The 19,535-nt window shown below is 40.1% G+C and overlaps 2 protein-coding genes across 2 annotated transcripts in view; both read left to right on the top strand.

The window, feature by feature from the left end:
* gemin5 (gem (nuclear organelle) associated protein 5) overlaps positions 1–19,535 on the top strand; it is an 851,612-nt gene that overhangs the window by 57,455 nt on the left and 774,622 nt on the right. The window lies entirely within an intron of this gene.
* On the top strand, positions 13,071–19,073 carry LOC308090889 (uncharacterized protein; the record flags this gene model as incomplete). The annotated part of the gene is made up of 4 exons (XM_080436163.1): positions 13,071–13,125; positions 14,182–14,463; positions 14,705–14,982; positions 19,038–19,073. 4 exons carry the CDS (start codon positions 13,071–13,073, stop codon positions 19,071–19,073), a joined length of 651 nt encoding a protein of 216 aa, XP_080292289.1.

Here is a 19,535-nt window from a genome sequence, read left to right as displayed (position 1 = left end):
GATGAACTCTCCAGACCCAGCCAGACCCGTTTCAATGAAACAGGAGGAACCTGAAGACCAGCCAGACCTCAGTAAGTTACAAAGTCTCTCTTTTTTTATTCCCTTTTAGCTAAAATGTGTTTATTGTCACATACACATACAATGCAGTTGCTATCTGCGCTATAAACAGTTAAGGTGATGCGAGTAATATTTTTGGTAAAAACAAATAAACAAAACGTTAAGGCTTTATAGGCAGGGCAAGTTTATTTGTATTTGTATTGCATGTCAACAACAAGGCACTTCAATGTGCTTTACATAAAACATGAAGCAAAGGAAACACATTTTAAAAGGACATTAGAATAACGTACAGTAAAAACGAAAGTACAAATAAAACAGAAAAATTAGAGAGTAAAATTACAGTGCAGAAGAATAATTAAAGAAACTAAATGAAAGGCAGCGGCAAACAGAAAGGCTAAAACTAAATGCTGCATTTAGTTTTGAATCTAGGGACTGAAAGCAGTCAGAAGAAGAGCATTGTGCTCGAAACGTCACTCAGCTCACTCAGGTGGTACCAACAATAAATATGTTAAAGGAAGCTACACTGTGCAAACTTCAATTTTGTCTCTAGGGACTGAAAGCAGACCTTTCCCAGATGACCTGAGAGGTCTGGTTGATTCCCAACAGATCCCCAAACCTGTTGTTTTGGGGAGCACTGGTTTCAGTTCATTCAACCTTCTCTTGTGTGTTGGCCAGTGAGGCGCGCCCTAGTGAGACATATATACCTCATCACGCAACGGTATTGCGCACTGAGAATAACTGACATACAAGCTCACAACCGTGTCGCGGATGCGACCGTTGTGAGCTTGGAGGTCTGCTATTCTCGGCGCGTTCTCTGAGCGCGACACCTTCGCGGGACGGAGCATAAATTAGGATTGACGGGCTGCAGCTGCGCGAGCCAAGCAGGCTCTGGTGCCGTGATCATAGAGCGCTCCCTCCGTTCTTATGACAGTCTCTGGTGGTGGGGTTTGGGGGACAACTGCTTTGAATTGCTATTGGGTTTGGGGAACAACTGCTTTGAATTTCTATTATTGTTTACACACAACAGAAACCAAGGGTTAAATATTTCAAGAGCGAGAGATCACAGTAAAAATCATAAAATTCTTCCTCCACACTGGGAGAATAACAGCATCTGGAAGTTTGATTGGATGCATTTTTACTCGTGAGTGCAGTGACCATTTTAACGTTGCATCTTATGAGCGGTGGGGTTCATTTGGTGCCGGCCGGCGCACGCATACTGGTTCTTATCAGTGTGACGTCTGATAAGGGGTCTACAGTGTTACAGAACAAACACTATAGAGTTTTTGTCCAGTAACAGAGGCCTCCCCGTGTCTCCAGCTTTTTAATAAACAGAAAATACATTCTGAGGTGGGTTGCCAATTTCCCCCAATCAGGAACAAGTACCAAGTTACAGTATAGTGTTCCAGTAAGTGTTTCAACTTTGCCTGCTCATTATTTTATCTTTAACCACTTCCAGTTTCACTTATTTATCCTGTATCTTATATGACTTCTCTCTCCTGATTGGCTACAATTGGTAATCTGACCTGAAAACATATTTTCTGTTAAAATAGGGATAATAGGGTTAAAATACTCTATACAGCAATGTGTTTATGGTGGAACATCTGAGAGGCAATTACTATCAGAATATAGAGCTATTCAACACTAAAGAAATAAAAACAAAATTACTAACATCTTTAATGCGCTCAGCAGAGATGAACCCTACTAATTTGTTGCCTAAATGTCCTTTCCTCTAGTGCCACCCTCAGGCCAAACCTTACACCTGCACACAAGATGTCTCAAAATGTAATGGGCAGATTGCCATAACACTTGCTCAGTGCAGTCATGCTGCCTGGAAGATGATACCTAACAGTTTCAGTATCCCCATGATCTATTTTCTAGCGCCACTATCAGGAATAGAATAATGAACTTTCACACGGTTGGGGCTGCTCGATTATGGCAAAAATAATCACTATATTTTGATCAATATAGAGATCATGATTATTCAACATGTATTACTCACTGACTGGAAATATCATGCATTGAACTAAAATATATTTTTGCTGCTTCATTGTTTGGTCATAGACCAAACAAATGGGTCGTATTGTCTTGTGGTGCACACCACCATAATACATATAGCAGTGTGTTTGTTGTTCCTAATCAGACTCCTTGAAACCAAAGTGTTTCCAAACAGATTAATTGGATTTTTTTTATCTGGTTGACCAAAGGCTCTCTTTCCATCATCTTGGCTTTAAGAGAGGGAGTATAAGTGAACTGATGTTAACAAAAGGGTTGCACTGGATTTATAACAAAACAAATCAAGAGCATCATTTTGAAGTTGAATGTAGTAACATAATTGTTGTTGTTTTTTAACTTTTTTTCATAATTGATTGAAGCCAATGTCTTCAGTCCTACTTTCATCACTACCCTCACCCTGGTCAAATAAAGGCTGGTTACTGTATGTGAGTGATCAACTATGATCTCCCACTCCTACTTATGAGCATGGCTTGTAGCTTGGGGATGTGTTTTGGGTCAAAGCCCAATGTTTGAAGTACGATTCTATACACCCTGCCCTTCCTCTGTTTTACATTAAGCCATTCCTACAACTCATGACACATCAAAATCCGTACAGCCCTATAGTAATCACTCTCTCTGTGCATCCATTGTTTGGGAGGGTGTTTTAACAAATGTTTCCTTGTGTAATCATGGATTAAGTGTGATTTCTTCCCTAATACATCCCATAATCTGTGCACCCAGTTGGATTTAGGCCAATTTCCTTTACCTTCTGCAAATATTATTGTTATTCTTGAGACTACTAGGTCTCCAGTTATTAAAGTCCCTTTTCAATTCCTTCATTTCAGACCAGTGTGTGGAGTCCAGACTGCAGGTGAAGATAAACTCTCCAGACTCAGCCAGGGACATTTCTATTAAACAGGAGGAACCTGAAGACCACCCACACCTCAGTAAGTTTCATGTGCTCATTCTTTCTTTAATATGTTTTGTTCTGTAGGGCTGTCACAATATCAAATGTACACTATACAATAACAATGGGAAAAAAAACAGCAAAAATGTCTAGACATACAGAGCATACAGAGCCTCCAGGAGGAGCAACTTCAAAGACCAGAGGAGCCTGATGGATCAATGTTGACATTACTAGAAGTGAAACATGAAGATGATGATGATGATGAAGACATCTCTTCACACTGCTCTGAAGTTGAACTTGAACTTGAATCTGACACTGAAGTCACTGATGACAGTGATGATTGGGAGGAGACCAGTGAAGACGGTGATGATGAACGGTTTGACAAGAATTTCAGTGAATCAGGTCCCCTGAAGACACACCAGCGTATCGACACTAAAGACAAACCTTTCCACTGTAAACACTGTGACAAGAGTTTCGCTAAGTCAACCTCTCTGAAAAGACACCAGTTAATCCACACTGGAGAAAAGCCTTTCCACTGTAAACGGTGTGACAAGAGTTTCAGGCTGTCAGCTGACCTGAATAGACACCAGCGTGTCCACACTGGAGAAAAACCTTTTTTCTGTAAACATTGTGACAAGAGTTTCAATCAGTCAGCTGCCCTGAAGAGACACCAGCTTGTCCACAGTGGAGAAAAACTTTTTCCCTGTAATAGTTGTGACAAGAGTTTCAATCAGTCAACTGCCCTGAAGACACACCAGCTTGTCCACACTGGAGAAAAGCCTTTCCACTGCAAACGGTGTGACAAGAGTTTCAGTCGGTCAGCTGACCTGAATAGACACCAGTTAATCCACACTGGAGAAAGGCCTTTCCTCTGTAAACGGTGTGACAAGAGTTTCAGTCTGTCAGCTGACCTGAAGACACACCAGCTTGTCCACACTGGAGAAAAGCCTTTCCACTGCAAACGGTGTGACAAGAGTTTCAGTCGGTCAGCTGACCTGAATAGACACCAGTTAATCCACACTGGAGAAAAACCTTTTCCCTGTAAACATTGTGACAAGAGTTTCAATCAGTCATTTTCCCTGAAGAGACACCAGCTTGTCCACAATGGAGAAAAACCTGTCGACAGTCGGTTACATGTTTTGAAAAAACATCAGATTATTCACGTCAAGGGTAAAAAATGTCCACTGTAAATTATTAAACATTCGTTTGTTGGTATGGAGGTCAGGGGCGCAGCCATGCAAAAAAAATATTTTTTTAATAATCGGTAAGATCAGGCAAAAATAAGAATTAAATAACCTAATCTTGACCCTAAAACCGAAATAAAGTAAGCACGCGTGCACGGCGCGTGCCCACCCGCTCCTGCCTAGGAGCCCAGCCTTTCATTTCTAGCCTTCTGGCTGTGCCACTGATGGAGGTAGTTTGACAAGGAAAATGTTGTTGATATAAATTATGCGCTTGTTAACATTAGGACGTTCCTCAGCTCTGTTTTCTTATTTGAAATTCTCACCCCAATTTATTGTTTGTTTTAACCGTAAGCATTTTTCTATATTTATATTTGTTTCGCCCCGAAGGAGATTCATAGTACAGCTCACCATTTTTTACCTGCCCCTTCCCTTCTACCCCCCCCCCCTCTCTCTCGCTTTCTCTCTCTCCCTCTGTCTCTATTTGTTTATCTCAGGAGTGATGTGCCAGTCTCCCCAGACTCAGGTTTTCTCTTGTTCCAACTGTCCATTCGCCTTCACATCTCAGGTCTTCCTCCATAAACACATCAAGAGGAGCCACAATGACCTCTACTGCCAAATGCTGGGGAATGGACTGATCACCTCCGCAGCCTGTCAGAAAATCAACAACTCTGTAAAGACACCTCGGAAGACTTTCACAGGAAAGAAACGGCACATCTGTAAATACTGTGACAAGAGTTTCAGTCGCTCAACTGACCTGAAGAAACACCAGCGTGTCCACAGTGGAGAAAACCACTGTAATCACCATTTCACTGTAATCATTGTGACAAGAGTTTTAGTCAGTCCACTGACCTTAATAGACACCAGCGTATCCACACTGGAGAAAAACCTTTCCACTGTAAACATTGTGACAAGAGTTTCAAGGAGTCAGGTAGTCTGAAGACACACCAGCGTGTCCACACCGGAGAAAGACCTTTCCACTGTAAACTTTGTGACAAGAGTTTCAGCCTGTCAACTGACCTGAACAAACACCAGCTTGTCCACACAGGAGAAAAACCTTTCCACTGTAAACTTTGTGACAAGAGTTTCAGCCAGTCAACTGACCTGAACAAACACCAGCTTGTTCACACTGGAGAAAAACCTTTCCAGTGTAAACATTGTGACAAGAGTTTCAATCAGTTAGGTTCCCTGAAGACACACCAGCAGCATATCCACAGAGAATATCTGCAGCATATCCACGGAGAAGAACCTTTCCACTGTAAACAATGTAACAAGAGTTTCAGTGCATCATCTCCGCACACACACCAGCGCATTAACACCAAAGGGGGAAAAAAAATTCCACTGTAAATTAGCTTGCTGGGAAGATCAAATTAAACACCTGTATGTTGGTAGAGAGGTGGTTATCAAGCTAAAATATTTTGGATATAAATACTGTAGGCCTCCATTAGGACTCATCTTTGGAGACTCCCCCCAGCTCTTAATTTTTTTTTATCCTTACACCCATTTGTTTGAACCATTTGTTAACCCTTATTAATATAGTTATAAATGTGGATTTGTGTTTATTTAGCTAGAGCATTGCATTGTATTCATACGTAGCGCACTTTGACCAGACAGCCTTGGTCAAAGTGGGCTACATGTTCAAAGCCTTTCAGAAAGATAATGTGTGAAGAAATGACTAAATCACAAAACCTGAATCCTTAAATCCTTGTCTTTCATTCGCCTAAACATCAGAACTGAATATATAAGTTTAATTAAGCCTTGAAGAAATCAATGCATGGATTACCCTCTAGATCTTTTGGTGAGAGACATGTTGCCACTGTCGCAAAATTGCTTGCTCAGGGTGGGACTGTCGGGTCTCTTCTCTACATGTAAAGTTTCTTGAGACAACTTGTTGTGATTTGACACTTTAATAAAATTGAATAGAATTGAATTGAATGTTAGTTAGTTCATGTTAGTTAAGAGTCTAAGCCGGTTTGTATAAAGGTTTTAACTACTAAACTGAACTGAACTGATTCTTCACATCTATGAGTAGAACAAATAGCTTGAAATATAACTTGAAATTGTCGACTGAACTAATCTGAATAAGCAATTATCACATTTTGTAGTTATGATTCTCTTATACTGTCATGAAATGAGGGGGGGGGGGTGCATTAATAAAACTTTGAAAATACTTTTTTTTGTGTCTGGCCACATGTATTGCAAATATTTTTTATGTTAATTTATATGGTAGAGCTGTTTTTCTATAATTTTACAGCTTTTATGCTATTCTTTAATGCAGTGTTCTCTTCCGTGCAATGACTTCATTCATATAAAGAATGTTTCTGCTACGAATTAACTCGCAATATTCTTACTGTCACAGTCTGGATATACCATACAGCCTGCATTTATCATATTAAATATTGATATTATTTACATACTTTGAAAATGATATGGTTAACATGTTTATACATGGTATATGTTATGTCCTGAAATACTTATACTTATATATTTTTTTGTAATAGGCTGGTCTGACTGGAAGGTCACATAGTACTGTTACTGTATAGGCAAGGCAAGGCACTTTTATTTGTTTAGCACATTTCAACAACAAGGCAATTTAATGTGCTCTACACAGAACATCAAGCACAGGAAAACATTTACAGACACAGCTACAGTGCAGAAGAGAAAAAGAAAAGTAACTCAATCCAAGGCAGCAGCAAACAGACAGGTCTTTAGTTGTGTTTTAAAATAAATAAGAGTGGCAACAGACCTGCAGTTTTCTGGGAGTAATTGTTCCAGATATGTGGTGCATAAAGTAAATGCTGCTTCCCCACGTTTATTTTTGGTTTTGGCGACAGAAAGCAGACCTTTTCCCAGATTAGAGAGGTCTGGATGGTTCATGATATCGTACAAGATCAGAAATCTATTTTGGCCCCAAACCATTCAAAGCTTTATAGACCATTGGTTCTCAAAGTGGGGTCCGGGGACCCCCATGGGTCCTTGAGGGAGTTCCATGGGGTCCCCAGCTAAATGGTAGATAGTTAGGAACAAATTGACTCTTATGGGTCTGCAACTCTGAGAGTGTACAAATTGAACCAAATGGACCATTTGGTTCCATTTGTACACTCTCAGAGTTAGTTTCATTTGTACACAATCTGAGTTAAATTAACATTGATTTTTACAATATAAATTGGGGTCCCAGAGATAGAAATGCCATTAAATGGGGGTCCGTAGCCTAATGCATGTCAAAATGGGGGGCCTTGAAATTAAAATGGTTGAGAATCACTGCTGTAAAAATCTTCTCTTGTGGGGGTCCCGGCATATCTTTTCAAATGGGGGTCTGCGGGCTAATAAGTGTCAATTTGGGGGTCCTTGACATGAAAACGTTTGAGAACCACCGTATAGACCAACAGCAGTATTTTTTTAATAATGTTTTTGACACACAGAGAGCCACTGAGCCAGTAGGATTTACACTGGCTCCCTGTGTGATATGCTCTACTTTCTTGGTATTATACTATAATACCAAGAAAGTGGAGCATTTCACACGCTGCTGCTCGAGTCCTTGCTATAATAAATAAATAATTAATAATAATTACAGTAAGGACTTGAGCAGCAGCGTTCTGAATCAACATGCAGTCGTCTTGATTAAATAAACAATGGACAGTACCCGAGACCAACAGTGGGGAGCAGCAGCAATACACCAACTGGCTTCTAGACAAAGTGGTCGTCAGAAGAAGAACATACCCACAATGCAGTAGTGAAAACAACATGGTGTTGGTTGACTGACTGTTGTTGACACTTTAAAATAGCATAGATTTATATAAAAGTAAAATACAAAGAAAAGTAAAACGTGTCGTTTCTAAACAGTGTCGAAGCAGCAGGAGGACGTTTGTTAGCAGCTGATCAACCACTGAAACAGCAGGTAATAAAGGTTACCTAATTCACGTGTTTCATCTACTTTACTTCTTAATACTGACTCCTCATTTAAGACAAGATTGATCGCTCTTTCATAGTGTGTTCGTAAACACGTTACAACACTGTCAATGTAACCTAGTTATATCAATGTTTTATAGCAGTGGTTAATCTCTAGCCTGGGATCAAGCCTGCTTCGCTACATTCGGCGGACTTTTTTATTAAAAAGTCCGCCGAACGTAACGAAGCAGGCTGGATCCCAGGCTAGTTAATCTCCATATCAGGTGCAAACGTAGCCATGGTCACCAGAGATTTCGACCCAGGACGATTCGACCCGGACCATTCGACCCGCTTTCGACCCACTTGGACCTGACATTTCGACCCAGGGAGGGAGGGAGAGAGAGAGAGAGAGAGAGAGAGAGAGAGAGAGAGAGAGAGAGAGAGAGAGAGAGAGAGAGAGAGAGAGAGAGAGAGAGAGAGAGAGAGAGAGAGAGAGAGAGAGAGAGAGAGAGAGAGAGAGAGAGAGAGAGAGAGAGAGAGAGAGAGAGAGAGAATAATAAGTACATTGATTTCCCAAACAATTATTATTTGTCTGTCAGGGTGAAACAAGCCCAAAGGCTTTCAAGCACAGCCATTGAGATAAAGTATAGTTTTGGACCATGACGGAGGCGCGCCGAATCAGCAGACCTTGAGGCCAAGGAGTCGCGCCCGAGCGCCTCCAGGCGCGAGTGCCCGCGACGACCGGCCGATGGTCTGCTATTCGACTAAGCGCCGTCCGAGTTATGTACCGATAGGCACAGAATCGTAAATAATATTGGTGGGGACTGCGTTACACAAACGCAGCACACTCCCAAAGCTGGCGCCGCCGGCAGCTCCGCGGAGCTGTAAGGCATACATTATTATTTCATTTAGAAAAGAAGGTTTACAAAAAAACTTCTTTTAAAAAAAGTATGCAACTGGGGGAGCATGCTTACAATATTTACTCTTAAATATACTCAGGACCTCACCGTCACCTTGTACCTTCAGGACCTCACCACCGTCACCTTGTACTCTACTACCCTCTAGGGGTTACACAGATAATTCGACCCGGTAAATTTGGGTCGAGCTGACTCAAATTCGCGGCTGGGCGAATTGTCCTGGGTCGAAATCTCTGGTGACCGTTCACATGACGCTCGTCTCTCACATCGTCATGGCGGAACTTCAACCTGGTTTTGGCACTTTCTCCATTTACAACCCGTACATCTACATAAACGTTCAGATTTCAAATATAAAGTGCTGCCCCCACGACCATGGATGTACCAAGTTAAAACGGGTGGGTCTAAGTACGTCCGTATCTTCTGTTCAATGAAAAGCATTTTAATCCGGTTCGCGGCCATTCTTTCATAGAGTTGTAATGTATCAGAGTGCAGTACACCTGCCAACCGATAGGGTCGCGTGGTTGAAAGCATGGGGATTCCTTTTCTTTTAATGGCCACCGATCGGATAAAATGCTTTTTATTGAACAATACGGAAGATACGGGTACTTAGACCCGCCCGTTTCAACTTGTTACATCCATGGCCATAAGGTAAGCACTTTATATTTGGAATTTGAACGTTTATGTAGATGTACGGGTTGTAAATGGAGAAAAAGCCAAAACCAGGTTGAAGTTATGCCATGACTTTCATGATATTTTCAGTAATTTTTCAGGGCTAGTGCAAACATAGCTTGTAAATGAGCAGGATTAGTTCTCTGTCTACTGTAATGTTTGACTATCAAATGAAGTTAGAGTTCCATGTCTTCATGTACCAGACATTGAATCCATATGATTCCCCATCCCTACTTGTGAACATATGTTGTAGCTTGGGGATGTGTTTTGTGGTTGAAAGCAGGGCATACATTTCAGGGAGGCCACAAAGGCTATGGCCGTCGTTTCCCCTCAGTTTGGCCTTGTACCCTTAAAAAAATGGCATGCCCTGAGGCCACAGTGGCCTTAATGCCCCAGCTGACTGTACCACTTTCTCCTCTGTCTCTTTCTTGTCAATATGTACACACCAGTGTCTCTTTCTTGTCATGTAGACTCCAGTGTCTTTTGTTGAGATTCTGAATTCTTAACTCCCCATCATTAAACCAATCCAGTAACTTTGATTGGTGCAGGGCTGAGCATGGATCAGATTGTAAATGCCGTTATTATTTGTTTATTCATTTATTTCAATGCAGATTTTTTTCTTCTATTTAAAATCATCCTTAAATTCAATTCATTATTTCAATGGACTAAAATCTTGTTTTATTTGATGGCCTTCCTGCCCTGGCAATTCGGCCTTTGTGCCCTCAGAACATGGACAACACTAAAGGCCAAGTGGCCTTGCCCCTAAAATCAAAAAATTCCAGGCTTGGTTTCCAGACATGCAATCACTTATAATATTTTTTATAGACTAGGTCCACGCTAAATTCAAATGTTATATAAGTCTATTGTTGATCTACCTTGAGTGCTGTTGTTAACTAATGTTGTATTGTATCGTTGTTATATTGTAATATTTGTATTGTTTCTTCCTTTTTTAGGGACAATACGGGAGGAAAGTAGCTTTTGATAAATCCGACATATTTACACTTGCTCTTGTGTATATTTATTACCCGTCTTGTGTTCATCAATGTGCACTGTCCTGACCAAATACATACATAAAGTAAAGTAAAGTAAAGTGTTTTGGGCTTTACATGCTGTGATCAGGGCATGAAAGGGAGAGCATGCTCTCAATGGTCTTTCCTGATTAAATAAAGATCAAAGAAAGAAAAATTAAGTTTCACAGCCCAGTGTATGAACTGCACTTGTTTGCACCCTATGCAATAACTTCCCTATGCAATAACTTCAAGTTATTTGTACAAGCCTCATTGTAGTTTTAAGGAAAGGGAAGAAGAACGGAGATAGAAAGAGGAACAAAGGAAAACAAGGATAGAAACATTTCAAAATATTCCTGATAATTGATGTGTCTACAACTCATGACCATCAATGGCCATACGATAATTGGTGGTACGGTGGGGGTATATATTGTGGTGGGGTGGACATATAAGGATAACATGGCTGCAGAAACATTAATAACAGAAGGGGTACTTTCACCTTATTCACTTTAGACCATTATTTGCATTGCTGGAATCCATGTTTTGATACGTTTTCCCTTGTGTAATCTTAAAGGGCAAGACCACTTTGGTAGAGGTTTGGGTTGTGTATTTACCTTGCCATGATGTAACTCCAAAGGTGGACAAGAAATAAAAAATAATTGCTCCATTGATTAGAAATAATAATTCAAAATGTGCTCCTCATTGACTTACATTGTACGGTAAAACAGCTCTTAAACTCACTCTTTTAGCACGTAAACGAACACGAACAAAGCTGATTCAGACAATATGGAGCATCACCGAACCCAGTACTGTTTGTTTTTTTAATAAAAATGTTAATTCCTACTTATTTTACTATTTGAAGATCCGGATCCGCGAATCCAGTCCGGGTTTTCTTCTTAATAAAAATAGCTAAATCAACAGGAAGTTAACATTTTTATAAAAAATAAAAACAGTACTGGGTTTGGTGATGTTCTATATTGTCTGAATCAACTTTTACCATACAATGTAAGTAAATGAGGAGCATATTTTGAATTATCCATTTCTAATCAATGGAGCAATTATTTTTGATTTATTGTCCACCTTTGGAGTTACATCATGGCAAGGTAACTACACAACCCAAACCTCTACCAAAGTGGTCTTGCCCTTTAAGCGTGATGTCTTCCAAAAGATATAAATACCATTATCTTTGCACCGTACAAATGTTGTTTGACTTTACTTGGAGACCTGTTGACCAGTGTGTCCAGTTATTAATGTCCTTTTTCAACTCCTTCATTTCAGACCAGTGTGTGGAGTCCAGACTGCAGGTGAAGATGAACTCTCCAGACTCAGCCAGGGACATTTCTATTAAACAGGAGGAACCTGAAGACCATCCACACCTCAGTACGTTTCATGTGCTCTCTCTTTCTTTCATATTGTCTGTTCTGTTGTAGAGCTGTTACAATAATAACACAGATCATCGATGGGCTTTTCCCTCAGCTTTCAGGTTTAACCACTTGCACCCTAGCATCCCTATTCTGGGGGGAACATTTGCTGAAATTAACTGATCTACAAGATCTCTAGCTTGAAGATCAGCTATTTTAGGTAAAGAGATTTGGTGGAGAGGGGGAAAAAGAGTCTACTAAGTTCAGAGCAAGCCCCAGTCAACTAAGTATTAGTTCACTAAGTATAAAAGGTTAGTGCACTATGTATAGATGGTTTTAGTCGTTACAGTGTCGCAACAAGTATAGCCATCTATCAACATTTCCCATTCCAGTCACACCATTTACCAAATTGACTTTCAAGAATCGAAAAGGGCTTGGGATGATACATCTAAATATTAGGAGTCTAGTTCACAACTTTGATTTTATAGTTTTACTGGTCAAACAGACTAACCCTGACGTCCTGGTTCTAAGTGAGACTTGGCTCAAAAGTGGCTCTCTTAAATTATAATTTATTTAGAGCCGACAGACTAGGTAGATGCGGTGGGGTGTGTATCTACATAAAATCGAATCTCTCTTCCACTGTTTTAAAAGATGTCTGTAAACATTGTGACCAGAGTTTCAGTCGATCAAGTGACCTAAAGACACACCAGCGTGTCCACACTGGTGAAAATCCTTTCCAGTGTGAAAAGTGTGACAAGTATTTCAGGCGATCAAGTAACCTAAAGACACACCAGCTTGTCCACACAGGAGAAAAACCTTTCCATTGTAAATATTGTGACAAGAGTTTCAGTCTGTCAACTTCTCTGAAGAGACATCAGCGTATCCACACTGGAGAAAAACCTTTCCACTGTAAACATTGTGAAAGGAGATTCAGTGACTCAAGTCAGCTGAGGGAACACCATCGTATCCACAATGGAGTAAAACCTTTCCACTGTAAACATTGTGACAAGAGTTTCAGTCGATCAAGTAACCTGAAGACACACCAGCGTATACACACTAGAGCAAAAGCTTTCCAGTGTAAACATTGTGAGATGAACTTCAGTCAGTTACATACTCTGAAAAGTCATTGGAGTGTTCACACCGAGGGTAAAAACTTTCCACTGAATAATTAAACAGCTGTTTGTTGGTACGGAGGTGGTTAGACAGGCATAATATTATGATATAAATACTGCTCTGGTCAACATTAGGACTTGTCCTTTGCAGACATTCCCCAGCTATTTTTGCTTCATTAAAATACTTAATTATAAATTAAATGTAAACAATTTATGGAAAATTATAGAGCACAGGTGAACATAGGCTACTTTGGAGTAAGCGGAGCACACAGTCGGCAGGCATTTGCAGAGGTGCATAATAAGCTTGGACGAAATGAGAAAATATTCCTGTCAGCCCAAAAATCACCGATTGACGATGTATTCATTCTAGAAAAGCAATAATGTGAGAACAGTCCTTTAAGCTCGAGTTATACTTCGGCGTACAGCGGCGATTGGTCTACTTTGGAGTTGTCATACACACATACGTGCATGCGTTCGTACGGACGTACTTACGTACGTGCGTACGTACAGACAAACCATGTTCTATACAGCTTGGCCCACAGTCTAATTCACTCCCAAATCAGAGCTCACGTCTGGAGTATTATGTTTTAATATTGTTTCATGATTTCATGATTTAAATTAAACATGCTCTATTTGTTGGCCCAAAGGACTACTTCTGAATTTTGAGGCGGCTTGATGAAGTAAACCCCCCGAACATATGTCGCAAGGACTTACCTCCAATCCAATTGATGCTGAGCTGAGTGCAAGCAGGGAGGCATTGGGTCCCATTGTTAGTCTTTGGTATTGAATCTCAGGGCAGACACTCTAACCATAAGGCCACTGAGCTTGCAAAGTTGGGTACAATAATTAAATATATCAATTCAGACAATTTAAAAAAAAGTATATATATATATGTATTTTGCTAAAACTTAGAAGTCTGATTTTTCAGAACTTCAGTTTCCAGATACACCTGTTATAACCTGCTCTAAGTAACTGTTTGGTCAATCTATGTGGGTGATAGCTGTAGCTCATTTTGTACATGGAAGGTAGTGAACACTGGATTCCTGAAATATAAATGGATTTGTCTATCATGTTATTTTTCTGCTCCTAGACATCCTGCACGTGGTTGTGTGTAAAGAGGAGGATTCTCCTGAACAGGAGAGGAGCCCCAGTCTGCTCCAGGAGGAACCAGAGCCTCCACACATTAAAGAGGAACAGGAGGAGCTACTTCAAAGACCAGAGGAGCCTGATGGGTCAATGTTGACATTAGTAACAGTGAAAAGTGAAGATGGTGATGAAGACATCTCTTCACACTGCTATGAAGTTGAAGTCAAGCTTGAATCTGACACTGAAGTCACTGAAGACAGTGATGATTGGGAGGAGACCAGTGGAGGTCAGTCAGTGTTAAACTCAGGGACATGGACGTGTTTGGGGGAAACTGGGATTTGGCATGATGACTAGATTGTGGAATAAAAGAAAGATCATAAATCAAATATCAGAAAATGTAACAGGGAAGCTGTAGGGCTCCCATACAAGGAGCTGGAAAAGATGGAGGCTTTTCAAGTTGTATCTCGCCATTTTTAGCCTTACTTTCCATTCTTCTCTCTCTCTGTCTGTCTGTCTGTCTGTCTCAGGAGTGTTGTCCCAGTCCTCCCAGACTCAGGTCTACTCCTGTTCTGAGTGTCCATACGCCTGCACGTCTCAGGTCTTCCTCTATAAACACATCAAGAGGAGCCACAACGACCTCTACTGCCAAATGCTGAGGAATGGACAGATCACCTCAGCTGCCTGTCAGCAAATCCTCAACTCTGTATCCAGCCAGAAACCAGGAGACACTGACCAACCAACATCTTACAGTCATCATCACTTTACCGAGACTTTAAATGAACAAGGTGAAGTGAAGACACGTCAGGTGACTTTCACAGGACAGAAAACACACATCTGTAAGCATTGTGACAAGAGTTTCAGACATTTAAGTTGGCTGAAGAAACACCAGTGTGTCCACGCTGGAGAAAAACCTTTTCAGTGTAAACATTGTAACAAGAGTTTCAGTAAGTCAGCTCACCTCAAGAGACACCAGCGTGTCCACACTGGAGAAAAGCCTTTTCAGTGTAAACATTGTGACAAGAGTTTCAGTCTTTCAGCTAACCTCAAGAGACACCAGCTTGTTCACACTGGAGAAAAACCTTTCCAGTGTAAACATTGTGACAAGAGTTTCTATCAGTTAGGTTCCCTGAAGACACACCAGCAGCATATATGTAACAAGAGTTTCAGTGCATCATCTCCGCACACACACCAGCGCATTCACACCAAAGGGGGGAAAACAATTCCACTGTAAATTAGCTTGCTGGGAAGATCAAATTAAACACCTGTATGTTGGTAGAGAGGTGGTTATCAAGCTAAAATATTTTGGATATAAATACTGTAGGCCTCCATTAGGACTCAACTTTGGAGACTCCCCCCAGCTCTTAAATTTTTTTTTTATCCTTACACCCATTTGTTTGAACCATTTGTTAACCCTTATTAATATAGTTATAAATGTGGATTTGTGTTTATTTAGCTAGAGCATAGCATTGTATTCATACGTAGCGCACTTTGACCAAGGCTGTTATGACAGCCTTGGTCAAAGTGGGCTACATGTTCAAAGCCTTTCAGAAAAGATAATGTGTGAAGAAATGACTAAATCACAAAACCTGAATCCTTAAATCCTTGTCTTTCATTCGCCTAAACATCAGAACTGAATATATACGTTTAATTAAGCCTTGAAGAAATCAATGCATGGATTACCCTCTAGATCTTTTGGTGAGAGACATGTTGCCACTGTCGCAAAATTGCTTGCTCAGGGTGGGACTGTCGGGTCTCTTCTCTACATGTAAAGTTTCTTGAGACAACTTGTTGTGATTTGACACTTTAATAAAATTGAATAGAATTGAATTGAATGTTGGTTAGTTCATGTTAGTTAAGAGTCTAAGCCGGTTTTTATAAAGGTTTTAACTACTGAACTGAACTGAACTGATTCTTCACATCTATGAGTAGAACAAATAGCTTGAAATATAACTTGAAATTGTCGACTGAACTAATCTGAATAAGCAATTATCACATTTTGTAGTTATGATTCTCTTATACTGTCATGAAATGATGCATTAATAAAACTTTGAAAATAAACTTTGTGTCTGGCCACATGTATTGCAAATATTTTTTATGTTCATTTATATGGTAGAGCTGTTTTTCTATAATTTTACAGCTTTTATGCTATTCTTTAATGCAGTGTTCTCTTCCGTGCAATGACTTCATTCATATAAAGAATGTTTCTGCTACGAATTAACTCGCAATATTCTTACTGTCACAGTTTGGATATACCATACAGCCTGCATTTATCATATTAAATGTTGATATTATTTACATACTTTGAAAATGATATGGTTAACATGTTTATACATGGTATATGTTATGTCCTGAAATACTTATACTTATATATTTTTTTGTAATAGGCTGGTCTGGAAGGTCACATAGTACTGTTACTGTATAGGCAAGGCAAGGCACTTTTATTTGTTTAGCACATTTCAACAACAAGGCAATTTAATGTGCTCTACACAGAACATCAAGCACAGGAAAACATTTACAGACACAGCTACAGTGCAGAAGAGAAAAAGAAAAGTAACTCAATCCAAGGCAGCAGCAACCAGACAGGTCTTTAGTTGTGTTTTAAAATAAATAAGAGTGGCAACAGACCTGCAGTTTTCTGGGAGTAATTGTTCCAGATATGTGGTGCATAAACTAAATGCTGCTTCCCCACGTTTATTTTTGGTTTTGGCGACAGAAAGCAGACCTTTTCCCAGATTAGAGAGGTCTGGATGGTTCATGATATCGTACAAGATCAGAAATCTATTTTGGCCCCAAACCATTCAAAGCTTTATAGACCATTGGTTCTCAAAGTGGGGTCCGGGGACCCCCATGGGTCCTTGAGGGAGTTCCATGGGGTCCCCAGCTAAATGGTAGATAGTTAGGAACAAATTGACTCTTATGGGTCTGCAACTCTGAGAGTGTACAAATTGAACCAAATGGACCATTTGGTTCCATTTGTACACTCTCAGAGTTAGTTTCATTTGTACACAATCTGAGTTAAATTAACATTGATTTTTACAATATAAATTGGGGTCCCAGAGATAGAAATGCCATTAAATGGGGGTCCGTAGCCTAATGCATGTCAAACTGGGGGGCCTTGAAATTAAAATGGTTGAGAATCACTGCTGTAAAAATCTTCTCTTGTGGGGGTCCCGGCATATCTTTTCAAATGGGGGTCTGCGGGCTAATAAGTGTCAATTTGGGGGTCCTTGACATGAAAACGTTTGAGAACCACCGTATAGACCAACAGCAGTATTTTTTTAATAATGTTTTTGACACACAGAGAGCCACTGAGCCAGTAGGATTTACACTGGCTCCCTGTGTGATATGCTCTACTTTCTTGGTATTATACTATAATACCAAGAAAGTGGAGCATTTCACACGCGGCTGCTCGAGTCCTTGCTATAATAAATAAATAATTAATAATAATTACAGTAAGGACTTGAGCAGCAGCGTTCTGAATCAACATGCAGTCGTCTTGATTAAATAAACAATGGACAGTACCCGAGACCAACAGTGGGGAGCAGCAGCAATACACCAACTGGCTTCTAGACAAAGTGGTCGTCAGAAGAAGAACATACCCACAATGCAGTAGTGAAAACAACATGGTGTTGGTTGACTGACTGTTGTTGACACTTTAAAATAGCATAGATTTATATAAAAGTAAAATACAAAGAAAAGTAAAACGTGTCGTTTCTAAACAGTGTCGAAGCAGCAGGAGGACGTTTGTTAGCAGCTCAACCACTGAAACAGCAGGTAATAAAGGTTACCTAATTCACGTGTTTCATCTACTTTACTTCTTAATACTGACTCCTCATTTAAGACAAGATTGATCGCTCTTTTCGTGCTAGATAGTGTGTTCGTAAACACGTTACAACACTGTCAATGTAACCTAGTTATATCAATGTTTTATAGCAGTGGTTAATCTCTAGCCTGGTATCAAGCCTGCTTCGCTACATTCGGCGGACTTTTTTTTTTCTCTCTTCGCTTCTCAAGCGAAGAGAGAAAAAAAAGTCCGCCGAACGTAGCAAAGCAGGCTGGATCCCAGGCTAGTTAATCTCCATATCAGGTGCAAACGTAGCCATGGTTCACATGACGCTCGTCTCTCACAAGCGTCATGGCGGAACTTCAACCTGGTTTTGGCACTTTCTCCATTTACAACCCGTACATCTACATAAACGTTCAGATTTCAAATATAAAGTGCTGGCCCCACGACCATGGATGTACCAAGTTAAAACGGGTGGGTCTAAGTACGTCCGTATCTTCCGCATTGTTCAATGAAAAGCATTTTTATCCGGTTCGCGGCCATTCTTTCATAGAGTTGTAATGTATCAGAGTGCAGTACACCTCCCAACCGATAGGGTCGCGTGGTTGAAAGCATGGGGATTCCTTTTCTTTTAATGGCCACCGATCGGATAAAATGCTTTTTATTGAACAATACGGAAGATACGGGTACTTAGACCCGCCTGTTTCAACTTGTTACATCCATGGCCATAAGGTAAGCACTTTATATTTGAAATTTGAACGTTTATGTAGATGTACGGGTTGTAAATGGAGAAAAAGCCAAAAAAAAAATTAGTTCTCTGTCTACTGTAATGTTTGACTATCAAATGAAGTTAGAGTTCCATGTCTTCATGTACCAGACATTGAATCCATATGATTCCCCATCCCTACTTGTGAACATATGTTGTAGCTTGGGGATGTGTTTTGTGGTTGAAAGCAAAAAAAAATGGCATGCCCTGAGGCCACAGTGGCCTTAATGCCCCAGCTGACTGTACCACTTTCTCCTCTGTCTCTTTCTTGTCAATATGTACACACCAGTGTCTCTTTCTTGTCATGTAGACTCCAGTGTCTTTTGTCGAGATTCTGAATTCTTAACTCCCCATCATTAAACCAATCCAGTAACTTTGATTGGTGCAGGGCTGAGCATGGATCAGATTGTAAATGCCGTTATTATTTGTTTATTCATTTATTTCAATGAAGATTTTTTCTTCTATTTAAAATCATCCTTAAATTCAATTCATTATTTCAATGGACTAAAATCTTGTTTTATTTGATGGCCTTCCTGCCCTGGCAATTCGGCCTTTGTGCCCTCAGAACATGGACAACACTAAAGGCCAAGTGGCCTTGCCCCTAAAATCAAAAAATTCCAGGCTTGGTTTCCAGACATGCAATCACTTATAATATTTTTTATAGACTAGGTCCACGCTAAATTGAAATGTTATATAAGTCTATTGTTGATCTACCTTGAGTGCTGTTGTTAACTAATGTTGTATTGTATCGTTGTTATATTGTAATATTTGTATTGTTTCTTCCTTTTTTAGGGACAATACGGGAGGA

Source organism: Gymnoscopelus braueri, assembly GCF_963280865.1.
Source record: "Gymnoscopelus braueri genome assembly, chromosome: 8".
Classification (NCBI taxonomy): domain Eukaryota; kingdom Metazoa; phylum Chordata; class Actinopteri; order Myctophiformes; family Myctophidae; genus Gymnoscopelus; species Gymnoscopelus braueri.
Note: the sequence above shows the minus strand (reverse complement) of the source record. Positions and strands in the feature narration are given on the sequence as shown.